The sequence below is a fragment of the Oncorhynchus kisutch genome, linkage group LG14, assembly GCF_002021735.2.
Source record: "Oncorhynchus kisutch isolate 150728-3 linkage group LG14, Okis_V2, whole genome shotgun sequence".
Lineage (NCBI taxonomy): Eukaryota > Metazoa > Chordata > Actinopteri > Salmoniformes > Salmonidae > Oncorhynchus > Oncorhynchus kisutch.
Genome location: NC_034187.2, coordinates 62,609,014 through 62,631,225, shown reverse-complemented (window position 1 = coordinate 62,631,225; position 22,212 = coordinate 62,609,014). Strand labels below are relative to the sequence as shown.

The 22,212-nt window shown below is 43.7% G+C and overlaps 1 protein-coding gene across 2 annotated transcripts in view; it reads left to right on the top strand.

Annotated features, from left to right (window-relative positions):
* LOC109903521 (trafficking protein particle complex subunit 9-like) overlaps nt 1-22,212 on the top strand; it is a 333,691-nt gene that overhangs the window by 64,136 nt on the left and 247,343 nt on the right. For both annotated transcript variants that reach the window (XM_031788712.1, XM_020500289.2), the window contains 3 exons: nt 7,485-7,611; nt 8,333-8,465; nt 10,225-10,385. In XM_031788712.1, the coding sequence (XP_031644572.1) occupies nt 7,485-7,611; nt 8,333-8,465; nt 10,225-10,385 (421 nt within the window). The remainder of the gene's footprint in view (nt 1-7,484; nt 7,612-8,332; nt 8,466-10,224; nt 10,386-22,212) is intronic.

Below are 22,212 nucleotides of genomic sequence, written 5' to 3'. Positions count from 1 at the left end.
GGAGAAATGGAGGGGATGGATGGAGGGGAGAAATGGAGGGGATGGATGGAGGGGATGGATGGAGAGATTGAGGGGATGGATGGAGAGATTGAGGGGATGGATGGAGAGATGGAGGGGATAGATGGAGAGATGGAGGGATGGAGGGGAGAGATGGAGGGGATGGATGGAGGGGAGAAATGGAGGGGATGGATGGAGGGGATGGATGGAGGGGAGAGATGTAGGGGATGGATGGATGGAGGGGAGAAATGGAGGGGAGAGATGGAGGGGATGGATGGAGGGGAGAGATGGAGGGGAGAAATGGAGGGGATGGATGGAGGGGAGAGATGGAGGGGAGAAATGAGGGGATGGATGGAGGGGATGGAGGGGAGAAAATGGAGGGGAGAGATGGAGGGGATGGATGGAGGGGAGAGATGGAGGGGAGAGATGGAGAGGATGGATGGAGAGGATGGATGGAGGGGATAGATGGAGGGGTTAGATGGAGGGGATGGAGAGATGGTTGGAGAGATGGAGGGGATGGAGAGATGGTTTGAGAGTTGGAGGGGATAGATGGAGAGATGAAGGGGATGGATGGAGGGGATAGATGAGAGATGGAGGGGATAGATGGAGAGGTTAGATGGAAGGGAGAGATGAAGGGGATGGATGGAGGGGATGGAAGGGGTAGATGGAGGGGAGAAATTGAGAGATGAAGGGGAGAGATGGGGGGGGGGGGGGGGGGAGATGGCGAGATGGAGGGGAGAGATGGAGGTACTCACCTAAAAGGCCGACATGCCACTGGTTGAGAGAAGTTGTCATTGTTTTTAGGCAGAATTATGTGAGGTTTTATGTGTTGTTGGAGGTGCATCTTGGTCAGTTTAGCTCAGAAAATGCCGCCCTCGTCAATTTGCCGGCATAGGTGGCAGCCTAATCCTGCCTAATGAGCGGCCCGGCCTGGCTCCCACCTCATAAACAATCTCACATTGGATAGGCATGTAAGTGGTTGTTTACCTGAGGTCGAAATTAAGTTGTTTGTGTACTTGCAAAGATCTCTTAGTTATTATTGATTATGAGTATAGATAAAAGTAGTATCATACATCGTTACAATTAGAAATACAAGTACAGAACCAGTCAGAAGTTTGGACACGCCTACTCATTGAAGGGTTTTTCTTTATTTTTACTAGTTTCAACATTGTAGAATAATAGTGAAGACATCAAAAATATGAAATAACACATATGGAATTATGTAGTAACCCAAAAAGTGCTGAACAAACCGAAATATATTTGAGATTCTTCAAAGTAGCCACCCATTGCCTTGATGACAGCTTTGCACACTCTTGGCATTCACCTGGAAGGCCGTCACCTGGAATGCATTTCAATTAACAGGTGTGCCTTGTTAATTTGTGGAATTTCTTTCCAGGTAGGGGGGGTATACAGAAGATATTCCTATTTGGTAAAAGACCAAGTCCGTATTATGGCATGAACAGCTCCAAAAAATCCAAATGAAAGAAAAACCCTTGAATGAGTAGGTGTGTCCAAACTGTTGACTGGTACTTTACATGATGCGCTGATGATGAGAGAACTATTAGGTTACTGAACCATGCAGTTCTAACGATATGATCAGGCTAACTAACTACACACACACCACACACACACACCACACCACACCACACACACCAGACTGATCGTTAACAATAGCGAGTCGGGCTAATTAACCTTTTCAAGAATGGATGCAAATGAGTTATTTCCAATAGGTTAACTTTGATATTTGTTTTCCAATAAAGGGGCGTAATCTTTATTCTCTCTCTAAAGTAGCAAGAGGGATGGCTTTGTACATTACTGTCACGCCACCAGAGAGGCTCTCTATGACTGGAGACATATATATGATGGTCTCCTCTATAGCGTCACCCAGACAGCCTAATGATCAGAGACTAGATGTGATGTGCATTTGACCACCTATATAACTGATAAAGATGCTTCACTAGCATATTCCTCTCTGAGATAGTTGAACCTCCCGATCTCCCCTACTGTGTTACTGTGTAGGACTAATTTCCAATCTCTCCTCCTCTCCTCCTACAGCAGAACAGACAGCCTTCAATTTACACTGTTTGTGTGTGTGTGTGTGTGTTTTTCTAGTTTCCTCCTTTCTCTCTCACGGTGAGAACAAGAGCAATTTTCTCCGTGGGAGATGGCGGTGCCTGCTTGGGCTCCAGGATATCAGGGCTAGATTAGGATGATGGATTACAGGGAACACTGGTAACTGCTCTCACGAACCCTACCTCCCATCACAGCACTATGGTACTGAGGCCTGAGACAAACTCCCTCCCACCAGCTCACTGAGAGGCTAGGTTTCAATACTCTTACGTGGTTTCCTCTCCTATCTTACAGTGTTTCCCAACTCCGGTCCTCCAGTATCCCCAACCGTACATCTTTTTGCTGTAGCCCTGGACAAACACACCTCATTCAACTTGTCAGGGACTTGATGATTAGTTGACAAGTCGAATCCGGTGTGCTTGTCTGGGGCCGCGATGAAAACGTCGGGGCTACTCAAGCACCGGACTTGGGAAACACTGCTTTATGATATTGGGCTATTAGATTACCATGATTGGTTACAGGGATCTCTGGAAACTACTGTGGGGCTGGATTTCTATACTGTAAAGTTGCTTCCTCTCCTCCTCCATTCCTTCATCTGCAGTTATGGTAGGAACATTACAGGGAGCAGTGGAAACAACTGCCACCCACTACGGCACTGGGACAATTATGGGGTTTCTCTCATCATGTCACATTAGAACAGTGGAATCTGATTCATTAGATTCACTTGATTTAGTTTCAAAGTGAATTTAACGCTAATCAAGTCAGTTGTGACACTAAATTACATTGACAGGTGTCTGTGCGCTATTTTATGATCATTTTAGCGACTAAGATGTCCTGTTGTTCCAGTTTAACCGTTGCTTCATGCTCAGTCTCTGTTTGTGTTTAATTAATAGGGCCCGATTTTGAAGTGGAATTATTTGACACTCTTCGATAACATAGTATCAAGTCATTTTAATGAAGCTCCACTGATAGCATACATTATCATATATATATGTGTATATATATATATATATATACACATATATATATATTAATAATAATAAAAATATATATTTATATATATTTATTAATAATATATATATATTAATAATATATAAATAATATATATATATATGTGTGTGTACAGTTGAAGTCGGACGTTTACATGCACTTAGGTTGGAGTCATTAAAACTCGTATTTCAACCACTCCACAAATTTCTTGTTAACAAACTATAGTTTTGGCAAGTCGGTTAGGACATCTACTTTGTGCATGAAACAAGTCATGTTTCCAACAATTGTTTACAGACAGATTATTTCACTTATAATTCACTCTATCACAATTCCAGTGGGTCATAAGTTTACATACACTAAGTTGACTTGGAAAATTCCAGAAAACGATGCCATGGCTTTAGAAGCTTCTGATAGGCTAATTGACATCATTTGAGTCAATTGGAGGTGTACCTGTGGATATATTTTAAGGCCTATGTTCAAACTCCGTGCCTTTTTGCTTGACATCATGGGAAAATCAATAAAAATTGTAGACCTCCACAAGTCTGGTTCATCCTTGGGAGCAATTTCCAAATGACTGAAGGTACCGTACCACGTTCATCTGTACAAACAATAGTACACAAGTATAAATACCATGGGACCACGCAGCCGTCATACCACTCAGGAAGGAGACGCGTTCTGTCGCCTAGAGATGAACGTACTTTGGTGCGAAAAGTGCAAATAAATCCCAGAACAACAGCAAAGGACCTTGTGAAGATGCTGGAGGAAACGGGTACAAAACAGTATCTATATCCACAGTAAAACAAGCCCTATATCGACAAAACCTGAAAGGCTGCTCAACAAGGAAGAATCAATTTCTCCAAAACCGCTATATAATAGCCAGACTACGGTTTGCAACTGCACATAGGGACAAAGATTGTGCTTTTTGAAGAAATGTCCTCTGGTCTGATGAAACAAAAATAGAACTGTTTGGCCATAATGACCATCATTATGTTTGGAGGAAAAAGGGGGAGGCTTGCAAGCCGTATAACACCATCCCAACCATAATGCACGGGAGTGGCAGCATCATATTGTGTGGGTGCTTTGCTGCAGGAGGGACTGGTGCACTTCACAAAATAGATGGCATCATGAGGGAGGAAAAGTATGTGTATATATTGAAGCAACATCTCAAGACATCAGTCAGGAAGTTAAAGCTTGGTCGCAAATGGATCTTCCAAATGGACAATGACCCCAAGCATACTTTCAAAGTTGTGGCAAAATAGCTTAAGGACGACAAAGTCAAGGTATTGGAGTGGCCATCACAAAGCCCTGAACTCAATCCTATAGAAAATTTGTGGGCAGAACTGAAAAAGCGTGTGCGAGCAAGGAAGCCTACAATTCTGACTCAGTTACACCAGCTCTGTCAGGAGGAATGGGCCAAAAATCACCCAACTTATTGTGGGAAGCTTGTGGAACGCTAACCAAAACATTTGACCCAAGATAAACAATTTAAAGGCAATGCTACCAAATACTAATTGAGTGTATGGGGCGTGGCCCGTCAGGAAGTCCAGGATCCAGTTGCAGAGGGAGGTGTTTAGTCCCAGGGTCCTTAGCTTAGTGATGAGCTTTGAGGGCACTATGGTGTTGAACGCTGTGCTGTAGTCTATGAACATCATTCTCATGTAGGTGTTCCTTTTGTCCATGTGGGAAAGGGCAGTGTGGAGTGCGTTTGAGATCGCTTCATCTGTGGATCTGTTGGGGCGGTATGCAAATTGGAGGGGGTCTAGGGTATCCGGAGGGTGCTGTTGATCTGAGTCATGACCAGCCTTTGAAAGCACTTCATGCCTACCAACATGAGTGCTACGGGGCGGTAGTCATTTAGGCAGGTGACCTTCGCTTCCTTGGGCACAGGCCAACATTCACAAAGCTGCGGAGCCAGACGGCCAGGACGTGTACTCAAAGCACGTGCGGACCAACTGCAAGTGTCTTCACTGACATTTTCAACCTCTCCCTGACCGAGTCTGTAATACCTACATGTTTCAAGCAGACCACCTAGCTCATCTTGTAGGCTCGCGTCTCTGGGCAGCTCACGTCTAGATTTCCGTTTGTAGGCCCTAATATTTTTCAGATGCTAGATGTGGATGATGCCTGTAATCCATGGCTTCTGTTTGAGATATTTACGCACGGTCACTGTGGGGACGACGTTGTCGATGCACTCATTGATGAAGCTGGTAACTGATGTGGTATACTCCTCAATGCCATTATATGATTCCCGGAACATATTCCAGTCTGTGCTAGCAAAACAGTACTGTAGAGTAGCATCCACATCATCTGACCACTTCCGTATTGAGCGAGTCACTGATACTTCCTGCTTTAGTTTATGCTTATAAGCAGATTTGCAGATGGTCAGATATGCGAAATGGAGGGTGGGGGAGGGCTTTGTATGCATCTCTGTGTGTGGAGTAAAGGTGGCCTTGAGTTTTTTTTCCTTTGGTTGCATATGTGACATGCTGGTAAATATTTTGTAAAACTGATTTAAGTTTGCCTGCATTAAAGTCCCCGGTTACTAGGAGAGACGCTTCTGGATGAGCATTTTCTTGTTCGCTTTTGGCCTTTTTGAGTTGGTTGAGTGGGATATTAGTGCCAGCATCAGTCTGTGGTTGTAAATAGACGGCTATGAATAATATAGATGAAAACTCTCTTGGTACATAGTGTGGTCTTCAGCTTATCATAAGGTACTCTACTTCAGGTGGGCAATACTGTACCTTGAGGCTTTTTTAATATTAGGCATCGCTCACCAGCTATTATTGACAAATAGACAAACACCCCCACCCCTCGTCTTACCAGACGTATCTTCTCTGTTCTGCCGGTGCATGTAATATCCCGCCAGCTATATTATCCGTGTTGCCATTCAGCCACGACTCGGTGAAACATAAGATATTACAGTTTTTAGTGTCCTGTTGGTAGGATTGTAGCGTATACATTTTATTTTCCAATGATTGCACGTTAGTCAGTAAAACGGATGGCAGTGGGAGTTGACTCACTCGCGTACGGTTTCTCAGAAGGCAACCCGACCTGCACTCCATTTTCCTCCGTCTTTCCTTCACGCAAATGACGGGGATTTGGCCCTGTTCCCGGGAAAGCAGTATATCCTTCTCGTCGGACTTGTTAAAGGAAAAAGCTTCTTCCAGTTCGAGGTGAGTCATCAAAATTAGCACAGTTGGTTAGGAGCATGTAAAATGTTTGCTATCCTCTTCGGCGCCATCTTACCACGACACAACTGATTGACTCAAATACATTAAGAAGGAAAGAAATTCCACAAATGAACTTTTAACAAGGCACACCTGTTAATTGAAATGCATTCCAGGTGTCTACCTCATGAAGCTGGTTGAGAGAATGCCAAGAGTGTGCAAAGGGTGGCTACTTTGAAGAATCTCAAATATATTTTGATTTAACAGTCTTTTGGTTACTACGTGATTCAGCTCCACTAAACCCCTCCCATCTATCTCTGAACAGCATCCAGTTTTGATTTCTATTTGCCATATATTTTTCATCTGTGCTGTGATGTTTCACAAAAGTTCTGAACCTTTCTATTCTCATAGATTCTACAGATTGTAAATTAAAGATACAATTTTTGCTAAGAGTATTTTTATATTATTGATCGATTGACTATGAATTTTCAAATCACCCAGCAGTGCTATTTGCAGAGTTTGCTCCAGGTAAGTGTTGCAATTTTTCAGTCATTCCTGAAACTGCGACCAAAAACAAGCTACAAATGGGCAGTACCAAAACAAATGATCTAATGATTCTGTCTCTTCGCAGCAAAATCTGCAGAGCTGGGATGGTTGTACCCCCCATTTATATAACATTCTATTGGTTGCAAGAATTTTGCATTATAATTTGATTGAAAAATGAAGTATAGTCACTATTAGTTTTATGAATGATACTCAAATCAAATCAAATGTATTTATATAGCCCTTCGTACATCAGCTGATATCTCAAAGTGCTGTACAGAAACCCAGCCTAAAACGCCAAACAGCAAGCAATGCAGGTGTAGAAGCACGGTGGCTAGGAAAAACTCCCTAGAAAGGCCAAAACCTAGGAAGAAACCTAGAGAGGAACCAGGCTATGTGGGGTGGCCAGTCCTCTTCTGGCTGTGCCGGGTGGAGATTATAACAGAACATGGCCAAGATGTTCAAATGTTCATAAATGACCAGCATGGTCGTATAATAATAAGGCAGAACAGTTTAAACTGGAGCAGCAGCACGGTCAGATGGACTGGGGACAGCAAGGAGTCATCATGTCAGGTAGTCCTGGGGCATGGTCCTAGGGCTCAGGTCCTCCGAGAGAGAGAAAAAAATAGAGAATTAGAGAGATATGTATATACTCAATGGTAACCTGATTTAATGCGTAATTTCGCTGACTGATCTGTTTTCCTCTGTCCTGTCCAGGGTTTGCTGACGTCGGGCGTGGAGTTTGAGGCCCTGCCTGCTGCCCTGTCTCTCCCTGCGGAGTCTGGGCTCTACCCCGTCACCCTGGTGGGGGTCCCACGCACCGCAGGCAACATCAACATCAGCGGTGAGTCTAGCACAACTTTACCCGTACAAATGAACACTGCTTACACAGGAAAGAGCATCATTGAAATGGAGATGGCTTCCTCCCTGACAACTTACCTTTACCAAATACAAAGATTGGTTATTAATAGGTGTTCTTTTGATTAAATTATCAGTCATTTTGGGACAAATCATGTGCAGATTTTTCACTAAAATGTAAAAACATTGATGTGTGCCGTGTGGACCGGCAGACAGACCCCATGTTCTCTGCCTCCATTCTTAAACAGGTTAAACAAAGAGACATGTCAGTTCATCTCAGCTTTGTTAACCTCAGTAGCTTGTGATATTAGGGTAGCTTTAATCCCTATGATCTACATAGTCATTGAGTCTTAATCTTGCACCATAGTAATTGCCTGTAATTTTGTCCCCATTGTTACGACAAGTGACATGATTGTCTTTCTCCAGAGGATGGGGTGGGGGTTAACTGTGTGTGTGGGGTTAATAGAGGAGGGTCTCAGGTTGTGTTGTAAACCTTTCTGATGTCACAACAGGAGCCCCAACTATAGACTCACAGCTCTGTTTGTCCCAGTTATATGACATGAATAGGTGAGACTGTTTTCAACAGAGGATGATTGGGTAGAAATCCTTTATAAGTGTGTTCTCAATGTCAAGTTATTGCAGTGCTTGTTAGTCCTTGTTTTTTTAGGGCACTGACTTTTACCTCTCCTTTTCCCTACTGTCTGTAGGCTACCACACGTCAGTGTTTGGTGTGACCAGTGACTGTCTCCTGGACGGTCTACCCAGTGTGAGGACCAGTGGCTGTGTGGTGGAGGTCATTCCATCACTACCCCGTCTCCAGCTCAGCACCTCTCTACCACGGTGAGACACCCTCCTCCCTAACTCCTAAACACTGCACCCGATGGAGCATCCAGCTAGGGAGCGGTAGGTACTCACTTTGCTTAGTCAGAGCCACTTTAAAATGAGTGACTGGTAGTGGGGTTTCTGGACCAAAAACGCAACAAGCTCCCAACCGCATCTTGATACTTTTAGTTGGTGATAATTCACTGCCGCGGTCCCTAGACAGACCGTTTTCTTCACGGGCTCTTTTCTGCAAGACAGTCGTCCTACTTTTAAATGACCCACTGATACCTAAGAGGAACAGCTATGGAACCTGCTGGGACCTCTGTAATTACTAAGAACTGAAGTCATCGTTTATACCTTGATGATTACAGGTTCTGTATCTTAGTAGTGAGAGAATGTTGGATAGATAGATATGCTTTCTCTTCAGCCTCGTCGCTTGCTGCCGGACAATAACATTACAAAAGACATAATTCAGAATAGGACCTTGCCGTGCTCATCCCAATCGTACTCGTTAGCTGTAATCTATCTCTCTCTCTCCATCTTCTTCCTTTTGTACCTCTTTCTTTCACTTCTGGTTCCCTTACCCAATAGCCAGGGCCGTGAATATGTGTGTTTCTTTATTTGTGTGTGTGAGTGCTTGCGCTCATGCTCAAGATAGCATCATGCAAGTGTGTGTGTGTGTAGATTTGCATGCAGTGCTGTGGCCAACATCAAGACTCAAAGTCTCAGACCCCCTGTGGAGCAGTGTGTCTAGACACACTATATGAGTAACTTTAAAAAATATATAGAAATCTGCTACATAGAGCGAGATCATGCTCAATGTCAATGAATTGATTGATATGTTGGCCCACCCCTCCAGTCAATAAAACACGTTCTTACCTTCCTGTGCGTCTCTCGTGATCTGAAGACATGTCTTTAACCCTTAACCGCCTGTGTGTCTCTCCAGATCTCCAGGTCTGAAGTAGTGATTCATGCATTTTGAGGTCGGTTGGGTTTTGAAAAATAAATATATATATCACATTTTTCGTTTCCATTATTTTTCAAACATTAAATGCATTATGTGGGTTGAATGCTGTAACACAGAATAAAACAATGAATAAAAACCCAGTGACTTCTCATTACTGCTGATCACTTATTAACCATCATTTATTCACATGACTTTCATCAAATATTTTGGCTGCTGTGTATATTATTACATTTGTTTTATTTGACTATTATTTATCCCAAATCATCTCTACAGAGCTGCTGCCTATACCGTCTGAAGAACTACAAAATAATGATTTTTGGCAAAGTAAATAAGGCTTTTATGACTTCTGAATACCAACTATGATAATGTATTTTCAGGTAGAGATATCTCACGAAGCAACTGCTCTCTCTCCCTCTGCATCGCACATCTTCTGTCTCTTCTCCTTCTCTTTCCCACACTAACCTAATGTAGCAGGCTTGAAAGAAACACAAACTGGACAAGTAGGCGCGCAATGGATTATGGTCATTGTAGTTTCCACGTTTTCTGCTCTAAACTATTTAGAATATTGTCCTGTTGGAAACTACAACTCTCTACTACATGGCATAGTTTGGGCTTAATCCAAATATCTCTAGAGAAACTGTGCATTGAGCTCACCAACAAAACAGATTGAAATGGAAACTAAATGGAATTTAAATAATTGAAACTATGTCGGTCAATTAGTTGTTTAGAAAATGAACCAACATTTCGGTTAATCACTCAGCGCTGTCTGAAGACATGTCTTAACCCATAACCTCCTGTATCCCCCTCCAGGTCAGCCCACCCCCTCCGGCCCTCTAAAGAGGAGTTGTCCAGCAGTGTGTCTGTCCAGCTCTTTAACGGAGAGACCCAGCAGCTGACCATCACTCTGGAGAACATCGGCTCTGAAGACCTGGAGACACTGGAGGTCACCTCCAAGACCTGCAATACTAAAGGTCAGGGTTCAGACAACACACACACACACACACACACACACACACACACACACACACACACACACACACACACACACACACGCACACACACAGTTTTTAAACCAGTGTTTCCTTTCATGTACTCTCCCTCCATCTGTGTCTGTCTCTCTCTTTCCCTCTCAATTCAACTCAATACTTATTTTCCACCCTAATTTGCAAATAAATTCATTAAAAATCCTACAATGTGATTTTCTTGATTTTCTTTCTCATTTTGTCTATCATATTTGAAGTGTAGCTATGATGAAAATTACAGGCCTCTCTCATCTTTTTAAGTGGGAGAACTTGCACAATTGGTGGCTGACTAAATCCTTTTTTGCCCCACTGTATATACAGTGTTGTAACAATGTACAAATGGTTAAAGTACATAAAGGAAAATAAATAAGCATAAATATGGGTTGTATTTACAATGGTGTTTGTTCTTCACTGGTTGCCCTTTTCTTGCGGCAACAGGTCACAAATCTTGCTGCTGTGATGGCACACTGGAATTTCACCCAGTAGATATGGGAGTTTCAATTTCTTTGAAATTCTTTGTGGATCTGTGTAATCTGAGGGAAATATGTCTCGCTAATATGATCATACATTGGGCATGAGGTTAGGAAGTGCAGCTCAGTTTCCACCTCATTTTCTGTGAGCACATAGCCTGTCTTCTCTTGAGAGCCATGTCTGCCTACAGCGGCCTTTCTCAATAGCAAGGCTATGCTCACTGAGTCTGTACATAGTCAAAGCTTTCCTTAAGTTTGGGTCAGTCACAGTGGTCAGGTATTCTGCCACTGTGTACTCTGTCTCTCTGTACCCCTCTCTCTCTGTACCTACCTTTCTGTTCTATAGGATTGAGGTCAGGGCTTTGTGATGGCCACTCCAATACCTTGACTTTGTTCTCTAAAAAGTACAATCTTTGTCCCCATGTGCAGTTGCAAACCGTAGTCTGGCTTTTTATGGCGGTTTTGGAGCAGTAGCTTCTTCCTTGCGGAGTAGCCTTTCAGGTTATGTTGATATAGGACTTGTTTCACTGTGGATATAGATACAGTTTTGTACCCGTTTCCTCCAGCATCTTCACAAGGTCCTTTGCTGTTGTTCTGGGATTGATTTGCACTTTTCGCACCAAAGTACGTTCATCTCTAGGAGACAGAACGTGTCTCCTTCCTGAGCGGTATGATGGCTGCGTGGTCCCGTGGTGTTTATGCTTGCGTACTATTGGTTGTACAGATGAACGTGGTACCTTCAGGCATTTGGAAATTGCTCCCAAGGATGAACCAGACTTGTGGTGGTCTACAATTTTGTTTTCTGAGGTCTTGGCTGATTTCTTTTCATTTTCCCATGTTGTCAAGCAGAGGCACTGAGTTTGAAGGTGGGCCTTGAAATTACATCCCCAGGTACACCTCCATTCTCTCTGTCTCTCTCTTTCTCTGTCTCTTTCTGTCTCTTTCTCTCTCTGTCTCTCTCTGTCTCTCTCTCTCTCTCTGTCTCTTTCTCTCTGTCTCTCTCTCTCTGTGTGTCTCTCTCTCTGTATCCCTCTCTCTGTATCTCTGTGTGTGTCTCTCTCTCTCACACTCTGTGTCTCTCACTCTGTGTGTCTCTCTCTCTCTCTCTCTCTCTCTCTCTCTCTATCTCTCTCTCTCTCTCTCTCTCTCTCTCTCTCTCTCTCTCTCTCTCTCTCTCTGTGTCTCTCTCTCTCCCTGTGTCTCTCTCTCTCTCTCTCTCTCTCTCTCTCTGTCTCTCTCTCTCTGTGTGTCTCTCTCTCTGTATCCCTCTCTCTGTATCTCTGTGTGTGTCTCTCTCTCTCACACTCTGTGTCTCTCACTCTGTGTGTCTCTCTCTCTCTGTGTCTCTCTCTCTGTCTCTCTCTCTCTCTCTCTCTCTCTCTCTCTCTCTCTCTCTCTCTCTCTCTCTCTCTCTCTCTCTCTCTCTCTCTCTCTCTCTCTCTCTCTCTCTCTCTCTGTGTCTCTCTCTCTCTCGGTGTCTCTCTCTCTTTCCCGCTCTCTCTCTCTGTGTCTCTCTCTCTCTCGGTGTCTCTCTCTCTTTCCCGCTCTCTCTCGGTGTCTCTCTCTATTTCTCTCTCTCTCTCTCTCTCTCTCTCTCTCTCTCTCTCTCTCTGTGTCTCTCTCTCTCTCGGTGTCTCTCTCTCTTTCCCGCTCTCTCTCGGTGTCTCTCTCTATTTCTCTCTCTATCTCTCTGTACCTCTCTCTCTCTGTACCTCTCTCTCTCTCTCTGTGTACCTCTCTCTGTGTACTTCTCTCTCGGTACCACTCTCTCCCCCTCTGCACGTATCTCTGTCTGTCTCTCTCTCACTCTGTGTGTGAGTATCAATTCAATGGACTTTATTGGCATGGGAAACATATGTTAACATTGCCAAAACAAGTGAAGTAGATAATATACAAAAGTGAAATAAACAATAAAAATTAACAGTAAACATTACTCACTGAAGTTCCAAAAGAATAAAGAAATTACAATTGTCATATGTATATATACAGTGTTATAACGATGTATAAATGGTTAAAGTACAAAAGGGAAAATAAATAAAAACATAAATATCGGTTGTATTTACAAGGATGTTTGTTCTTCACTGGTTGACATTTTCTTGTGGTCACAGGTCACAAATATTGCTCCTGTGATGTTCACTGTGGTATTTCACCCAGTAGATATCGGAGTTAATCAAAATTGTTTTTAATTTTTTACAATTATTTGTGGATCTGTGTAATCTGAGGGAAATAGGTGTCTCTAATGTGGTCATACATTAGGCAGGAGGTTAGGAAGTGCAGCTCAGTTTCCACCTCATTTTGTGGGCAGTGAGCACATAGCCTGTCTTCTCTTGAGAGCCAGGTCTGCCTACGGTGGCCTTTCTCAATAGCAAGGCTATGCTCACTGAGTCTGTACATAGTCAAAGCTTTCCTTAAGTTTAGGTCAGTCACAGTGGTCAGGTATTCTGCCACGGTGTATTCTCTGTTTAGGGCCAAATAGCATTCTAGTTTGCTCAGTTTTTTTGTTAATTCTTTCCAATGTGTCAAGTAATTATCTTTTTGTTTTCTCATGATTTGGTTGGGTCTAATCGTGCTGCTGTCCTGGGGCTCTGTGGGGTATTTTTGTGTTTGTGAACAGAGCCCTAGGACCAGCTTGCTTAGGGGACTCTTCTCCAGGTTCATCTCTCTGTAGGTGATGGCTTTGTTATGGACGGTTTGGGAATCGCTTCCTTTTAGGTGTCACGTGGAGCAGAACAGGTGAACCCAAGAGCAGACTGAGACGAGGAGACTGGGATGAGGTAACCAAGGTATTCATTGAAACACGGGGGGGGGGGGGGGGGGGGAATTGAGTGCAGGCCTGGGGAAGCTTGGGCAGGTTGCCAGAAACCAGGTGCGGAGGCTGAGGCTGGAGGGAGAGGTGTTGGGACAGGGTAAGCAGGTCCGGAGGAGAAAACAAGGGAGCTTAGAGTGGGGAATCCAGGACAGAGAAGCAGGACTGATAAGAAGTTGGACTGGAGACAGGGACCAGAGTCAGAGCGGGCAGAACTGTAGCGGAGAGGAACATGGCGTCAGGCAAGGGAAAACAGGCACAAACAGCTAGAAACATGGACTGACTGGGCAGAGATTACGTTCTGGATGTGGCAGGACTGAGTATATGTAGTGGTCTTGATTATGGAATAGGTTGCAGCTGGTAGGGTTCTGTCTCCACACACACACACACACACACACACACACAGGGAGAGGGCACTGGGGGAGTTGCAGCAGGTGAAAGAGACTTTGGATCAACATAAAGGGCGTGGCAGGAGCAGATGTGACATTAGGTGGTGGTAGAATTTAATGGCTATTTTCTGGAGTTTGATAATTAGCAGGTATCTTTTGCCAGATCTTAATTGGTATGTTAAATTTTATGTTCCTTTTGATGGCAAGGAATGCCCTCCTTGCCTTGTTCACAGCTTTGTGGAAGTTACCAGTGGCGCTGATGTTTAGGCCAAGGTATGTATAGTTTTTTGTGTGCTCTAGGGTGACTGGACCTTTTTTGGAACACCATTTATTTGATCTTACTGATATTTAGTGGCAGGGCCCAGCCAAATATATTTAAACTCAGTTTTTCACAATTCCTGACATTTAATCCTAGTGCAAAATTCACTGTTTTATGTCAGTTAGGATCAACACTTTATTTTATGAATGTGAAATGTCAGAATAATAGTGGAAAGAATGATTTATTTCAGCTTTTATTTCTTTCATCACATTCCCAGTGGGTCAGAAGTTTACCTACACTCAATTAATATTTGGTAGCATTGCCTTTAAATAGTTTAACTTGGGTCAAATGTTTCAGGTAGCTTTCTACAAGCTTCCCACAATAAGTTGGGTGAATTTTGGCCCATTCCTCCTGACAGAGCTGGTGTAACTTAGTCAGGTTTGTAGGCCTCCTTGCTCGCACACACTTTTTCAGTTCTGCCCACAAATGTTCTATAGGATTGAGGTCAGGGCTTTGTGATGGCCACTCCAATACCTTGACTTTGTTCTCCAAAAAGTACAATCTTTGTCCCCATGTGCAGTTGCAAACCGTAGTCTGGCTTTTTATGGCGGTTTTGGAGCAGTGGCTTCTTCCTTGCTGAGCGGCCTTTCAGGTTATGTTGATATAGGACTTGTTTTACTGTAGATACTTTTGTACCCGTTTCCTCCAGCATCTTCACAAGGTCCTTTGCTGTTGTTCTGGGATTGATTTGCGCTTTTCGCACCAAAGTACATTCATCTCTAGGAGACAGAACGTGTCTCCTTCCTGAGCGGTATGATGGCTGCGTGGTCCTGTGGTGTTTATGCTTGCGTACTATTGGTTGTACAGATGAACGTGGTACCTTCAGGCATTTGGAAATTGCTCCCAAGGATGAACCAGACTTGTGGTGGTCTACAATTTTGTTTTCTGAGGTCTTGGCTGATTTATTTTCATTTTCTCATGTTGTCAAGCAAAGAGGCACTGAGTTTGAAGGTGGGCCTTGAAATACATCCCCAGGTACACCTCCAATTGACTCAAATGATGTCAATTAGCCTATCAGAAGCTTCTAAAGCCATGACATCATGTTCTGGAATTTTCCAAGCTGTTGAAAGGCACAGTCAACTTAGTGTATGTAAACTTCTGACCCACTGGAATTGTGATACAGTGAAATAATCTATCTGTAAACAATTGTTGAAAAGTGACTTGTGTCATGCACAAAGTAGATGTCCTAACCGACTTGCCAAAACTATAGTTTGTTAACAAGAAATGTGTGGAGAGGTTGAAACATGAGATTTAATGACTCCAACCTAAGTATGTGTAAACTTCTGACTTCAACGGTATGTTGAAGTGGGTGGGGCTTAAGCTGCATCCCTGTCTCACCCCAAGGCCCTGTCTGAAGAAATGTGTGTTTTTTGCCAACACTTGTTGTTTGTCTGCATGGATTTTATAATGTTGTTATTTTTTCCCCCCAACACCACTTTCCATCAATTGTTGTAGCAGACCCTCATGCCAAATTGAGTCAAAGGCTTTTTTGAAATCAACAAAGCATGAGAAGACTTTGCCTTTGTTTTGGTTTGTTTGTTTGTCAATTAGGGTGTGCAGGGTGAATAAGTTGTCTGTCGTAAGATAATTTGGTAAAAAGCCAATTTGACATTTGCTCAGTACATTGTTGTACGAGTCTGCTGTTAATGATAATGCAGAGGATTTCCCCAAGGTTGCTGTTGATGCATATCCCACAGTAGTTATTGGGGTCAAATTTGTCTCCACTTTTGTGGATCAGTCTGATTGGGGTGATCAAATCAAATCAAATCAAATTTATTTATATAGCCCTTCGTACATCAGCTGATATCTCAAAGTGCTGTACAGAAACCCAGCCTAAAACCCCAAACAGCAAGCAATGCAGGTGGAGAAGCACGGTGGCTAGGAAAAACTCCCTAGAAAGGCCAATACCTAGGAAGAAACCTAGAGAGGAACCAGGCTATGTGGGGTGGCCAGTCCTCTTCTGGCTGTGCCGGGTGGAGATTATAACAGAACATGGTCAAGATGTTCAATGTTCATAAATGACCAGCATGGTCGAATAATAATAAGGCAGAACAGTTGAAACTAGAGCAGCAGCACAGTCAGGTGGAAGTTGAAACTGGAGCAGCAGCATGGCCAGGTAGACTGGGGACAGCAAGGAGTCATCATGTCAGGTAGTCCTGGGGCATGGTCCTAGGGCTCAGGTCAGTTGAAACTGGAACAGCAGCATGGCCAGGTGGACTGGGGACAGCAAGGAGTCATCATGTCAGGTAGTCCTGGGGCATGGTCCTAGGGCTCAGGTCCTCCGAGAGAGAGAAAGAAAGAGAGAAGGAGAGAATTAGAGAACGCACACTTAGATTCACACAGGACACCGAATAGGACAGGAGAAGTACTCCAGATATAACAAACTGACCCCAGCCCCCCGACACATAAACTACTGCAGCATAAATACTGGAGGCTGAGACAGGAGGGGTCAGGAGACACTGTGGCCCCATCCGAGGACACCCCCGGACAGGGCCAAACAGGAAGGATATAACCCCACCCACTTTGCCAAAGCACAGCCCCCACACCACTAGAGGGATATCTTCAACCACCAACTTACCATCCTGAGACAAGGCTGAGTATAGCCCACAAAGATCTCCGCCACGGCACAACCCAAGGGGGGGGGGGGCGCCAACCCAGACAGGATGACCACAACAGTGAATCAACCCACTCAGGTGACGCACCCCCTCCAGGGACGGCATGAGAGAGCCCCAGCAAGCCAGTGACTCAGCCCCTGTAATAGGGTTAGAGGCAGAGAATCCCAGTGGAAACCGGCCAGGCAGAGACAGCAAGGGCGGTTCGTTGCTCCAGAGCCTTTCCGTTCACCTTCCCACTCCTGGGCCAGACTACACTCAATCATATGACCCACTGAAGAGATGAGTCTTCAGTAAAGACTTAAAGGTTGAGACCGAGTTTGCGTCTCTGACATGGGTAGGCAGACCGTTCCATAAAAATGGAGCTCTATAGGAGAAAGCCCTGCCTCCAGCTGTTTGCTTAGAAATTCTAGGGACAATTAGGAGGCCTGCGTCTTGTGACCGTAGCGTACGTATAGGTATGTATGGCAGGACCAAATCAGAGAGATAGGTAGGAGCAAGCCCATGTAATGCTTTGTAGGTTAGCAGTAAAACCTTGAAATCAGCCCTTGCTTTGACAGGAAGCCAGTGTAGAGAGGCTAGCACTGGAGTAATATGATCAAATTTTTTGGTTCTAGTCAGGATTCTAGCAGCCGTATTTAGCACTAACTGAAGTTTATTTAGTGCTTTATCCGGGTAGCCGGAAAATAGAGCATTGCAGTAGTCTAACCTAGAAGTGACAAAAGCATGGATTAATTTTTCTGCATCATTTTTGGACAGAAAGTTTCTGATTTTTGCAATGTTACGTAGATGGAAAAAAGCTGTCCTCGAAATGGTCTTGATATGTTCTTCAAAAGAGAGATCAGGGTCCAGAGTAACGCCGAGGTCCTTCACAGTTTTATTTGAGACGACTGTACAACCATTAAGATGAATTGTCAGATTCAACAGAAGATCTCTTTGTTTCTTGGGACCTAGAACAAGCATCTCTGTTTTGTCCGAGTTTAATAGTAGAAAGTTTGCAGCCATCCACTTCCTTATGTCTGAAACACATGCTTCTAGCGAGGGCAATTTTGGGGCTTCACCATGTTTCATTGAAATGTACAGCTGTGTGTCATCCGCATAGCAGTGAAAGTTTACATTATGTTTTCGAATAACATCCCCAAGAGGTAAAATATATAGTGAAAACAATAGTGGTCCTAAAACGGAACCTTGAGGAACACCGAAATTTACAGTTGATTTGTCAGAGGACAAACCATTCACAGAGACAAACTGATATCTTTCCGACAGATAAGATCTAAACCAGGCCAGAACATGTCCGTGTAGACCAATTTGGGTTTCCAATCTCTCCAAAAGAATGTGGTGATCGATGGTATCAAAAGCAGCACTAAGGTCTAGGAGCACGAGGACAGATGCAGAGCCTCGGTCCGATGCCATTAAAATGTCATTTACCACCTTCACAAGTGCCGTCTCAGTGCTATGATGGGGTCTAAAACCAGACTGAAGCATTTCGTATACATTGTTTGTCTTCAGGAAGGCAGTGAGTTGCTGCGCAACAGCCTTCTCTAAAATTTTTGAGAGGAATGGAAGATTCGATATAGGCCGATAGTTTTTTATATGTTCTGGGTCAAGGTTTGGCTTTTTCAAGAGAGGCTTTATTACTGCCACTTTTAGTGAGTTTGGTACACATCCAGTGGATAGAGAGCCGTTTATTATGTTCAACATAGGAGGGCCAAGCACAGGAAGCAGCTCTTTCAGTAGTTTAGTTGGAATAGGGTCCAGTATGCAGCTTGAAGGTTTAGAGGCCATGATTATTTTCATCATTGTGTCAAGAGATATAGTACTAAAACACTTGAGCGTCTCTCTTGATCCTAGGTCCTGGCAGAGTTGTGCAGACTCAGGACAACTGAGGTTTGGAGGAATACGCAGGTTTAAAGAGGAGTCCGTAATTTGCTTTCTAATAATCATAATCTTTTCCTCAAAGAAGTTCATGAATTTATCACTGCTAAAGTGAAAGTCATCCTCTCTTGGGGAATGCTGCTTTTTAGTTAGCTTTGCGACAGTATTAAAAAGGAATTTCGGATTGTTCTTATTTTCCTCAATTAAGTTAGAAAAATAGGATGATCGAGCAGCAGTAAGGGCTCTACGGTACTGCACGGTACCGTCCTTCCAAGCTAGTCGGAAGACTTCCAGTTTGGTGTGGCGCCATTTCCGTTCCAATTTTCTGGAAGCTTGCTTCAGAGCTCGGGTATTTTCTGTGTACCAGGGAGCTAGTTTCTTATGAGACATTTTTTTTGTTTTTAGGGGTGCAACTGCATCTAGGGTATTGCGCAAGGTTAGATTGAGATCCTCAGTTAGGTGGTTAACTGATTTTTGTCCTCTGGCGTCCTTGGGTAGGCAGAGGGAGTCTGGAAGGGCATCAAGGAATCTTTGTGTTGTCTGTGAATTTATAGCACGACTTTTGATGTTCCTTGGTTGGGGTCTAAGCAGATTATTTGTTGCAATTGCAAACGTAATAAAATGGTGGTCCGATAGTCCAGGATTATGAGGAAAAACATTAAGATCCACCACATTTATTCCATGGGACAAAACTAGGTCCAGCGTATGACTGTGACAGTGAGTGGGTCCAGAGACATGTTGGACAAAACCCACTGAGTCGATGATGGCTCTGAAAGCCTTTTGGAGTGGGTCTGTGGACTTTTCCATGTGAATATTAAAGTCACCAAAGATTAGAATATTATCTGCTATGACTACAAGGTCCGATAGGAATTCAGGGAACTCAGTGAGAAACGCTGTATATGGCCCAGGAGGCCTGTAAACAGTAGCTATAAAAAGTGATTGAGTAGGCTGCATAGATTTCATGACTAGAAGCTCAAAAGACGAAAATGTCATTTTTTTTTTTGTAAATTGAAATTTGCTATCGTAAATGTTAGCAACACCTCCGCCTTTGCGGGATGCACGGGGGATATGGTCACTAGTGTAGCCAGGAGGTGAGGCCTCATTTAAAACAGTAAATTCATCAGGCTTAAGCCATGTTTCAGTCAGGCCAATCACATCAAGATTATGATCAGTGATTAGTTCATTGACTATAATTGCCTTTGAAGTAAGGGATCTAACATTAAGTAGCCCTATTTTGAGATGTGAGGTATCATGATCTCTTTCAGTAATGACAGGAATGGAGGTGGTCTTTATCCTAGTGAGATTGCTAAGGCGAACACCGCCATGTTTAGTTTTGCCCAACCTAGGTCGAGGCACAGACACGGTCTCAATGGTGATAGCTGAGCTGACTACACTGACTGTGCTAATGGCAGACTCCACTATGCTGGCAGGCTGGCTAACAGCCTGCTGCCTGGCCTGCACCCTATTTCATTGTGGAGCTAGAGGAGTTAGAGCCCTGTCTATGTTGGTAGATAAGATGAGAGCACCCCTCCAGCTAGGATGGAGTCCGTCACTCCTCAGCAGGTCAGGCTTGGTCCTGTTTGTGGGTGAGTCCCAGAAAGAGGGCCAACTTTTGGGAGGGGCAGAAAACAGTTTTCAACCAGCGATTGAGTTGTGAGACTCTGCTGTAGAGCTCATCACTCCCCCTAACTGGGAGGGGGCCAGAGACAATTACTCGATGCCGACACATCTTTCTAGCTGATATGCACGCAGAAGCTATGTTGCGCTTAGTGATTTCTGACTGTTTCATCCTAACATCGTTGGCGCCGACGTGGATAACAATATCTCTATACTCTCTACACTCGCCAGTTTTAGCTTTAGCCAGCACCATCTTCAGATTAGCCTTAACGTCGGTAGCCCTGCCCCCGGGTAAACAGTGTATGATCGCTGGATGATTCGCTTTAAGTCTAATACTGCGGGTAATGGAGTCGCCAATGACTAGAGTTTTCAATTTGTCAGAGCTAATGGTGGGAAGCTTCGGCGTCTCAGACCCCGTAACGGGAGGAGTAGAGACCAGAGAAGAATCGGCCTCTGACTCCGACCCGCTGCTTAATGGGGAAAACCGGTTGAAAGTTTCTGTCGGCTGAATGAGCGACACCGGTTGAGCGTTCCTACAGCATTTCCTTCCAGAAACCGTGAGAAAGTTGTCCGGCTGCGGGGACTGTGCCAGGGGATTTACACTACTATCTGTACTTACTGGTGCCACAGACGCTATTTCATCCTTTCCTACACTGAAATTACCCTTGCCTAACGATTGCGTCTGAAGCTGGGCTTGCAGCACAGCTATCCTCGCCGTAAGCCGAGTACAGCGGCTGCAATTAGAAGTCATCATGTTAATGTTACTACTTAGCTTCGGCTGTTGGAGGTCCTGACGAATCGTGTCCAGATAAAGCGTCCGGAGTGAAAAAGTTGAGGAAAAAATAAATAAATATATGAACGGTAATTAAAAAGTGAAAACCGTAAAGTTGTCAGGTAGCAAAACAGGTTAGCAACAAAACGCACAGCAACTCGAAAACAAGCCTGCAAGTTGTGACCGGAAATGACGTCAATGACAGTCAAATGTTATTTGTCACTGTGATCAGTCCTTGGTTCCAAATATTGGGTGAAGATGCCAGAGCTAAGGATGATGTTAGAGTTTTAGTATAGCCAAGTGGTATTTGATCATTTCATCGTGGATACCATCAACACCACAGGCCTTTTTGGGTTGGAGGGTTTTTATTTTGTCCTGTAGCTCATTCAAGGTAATTGGAGAATCCAGTAGGTTATGGTAGTTTTTAATAGTTGATTTATAAGATTTGTATTTGATCATATGTTTTTGCTGTTAGTTATTTGATATAGGGCCAAAAGGAATAGAGGAGTGGTTTACCCATACATCTCCATTTTGGATAGATCATTATTTGTTGTTGTTTGTTTAGTGTTTTCCAATTTTCCCATAAGTGGTTAGTCTCTGGATTCTTCATTTACATTGAGCTGATTTCTGACGTGCTGTTCTGTTTCCATGGCATTTCTGTATTGTGTTAGTGATTCACCATAGGGAAGGCGTAGACTCAGGTTTTCCGTGTCTCTGTGTATTTGGTTGGACAGGTTTCTCAATTTCTTTCTTAGATTTTTACGTTCTTCATCAAACCATTTGTCATTGTTTTTGTCATTTGATTTGATAAGGATTCTGAGAGGTCAAGTATACTGTTCTGTTTTTCTAATGCCAAGTTTACACCTTCACTATTACAGTGGAATGTTTTGTTCAGGAAGTTGTCTAAAAGGGATTG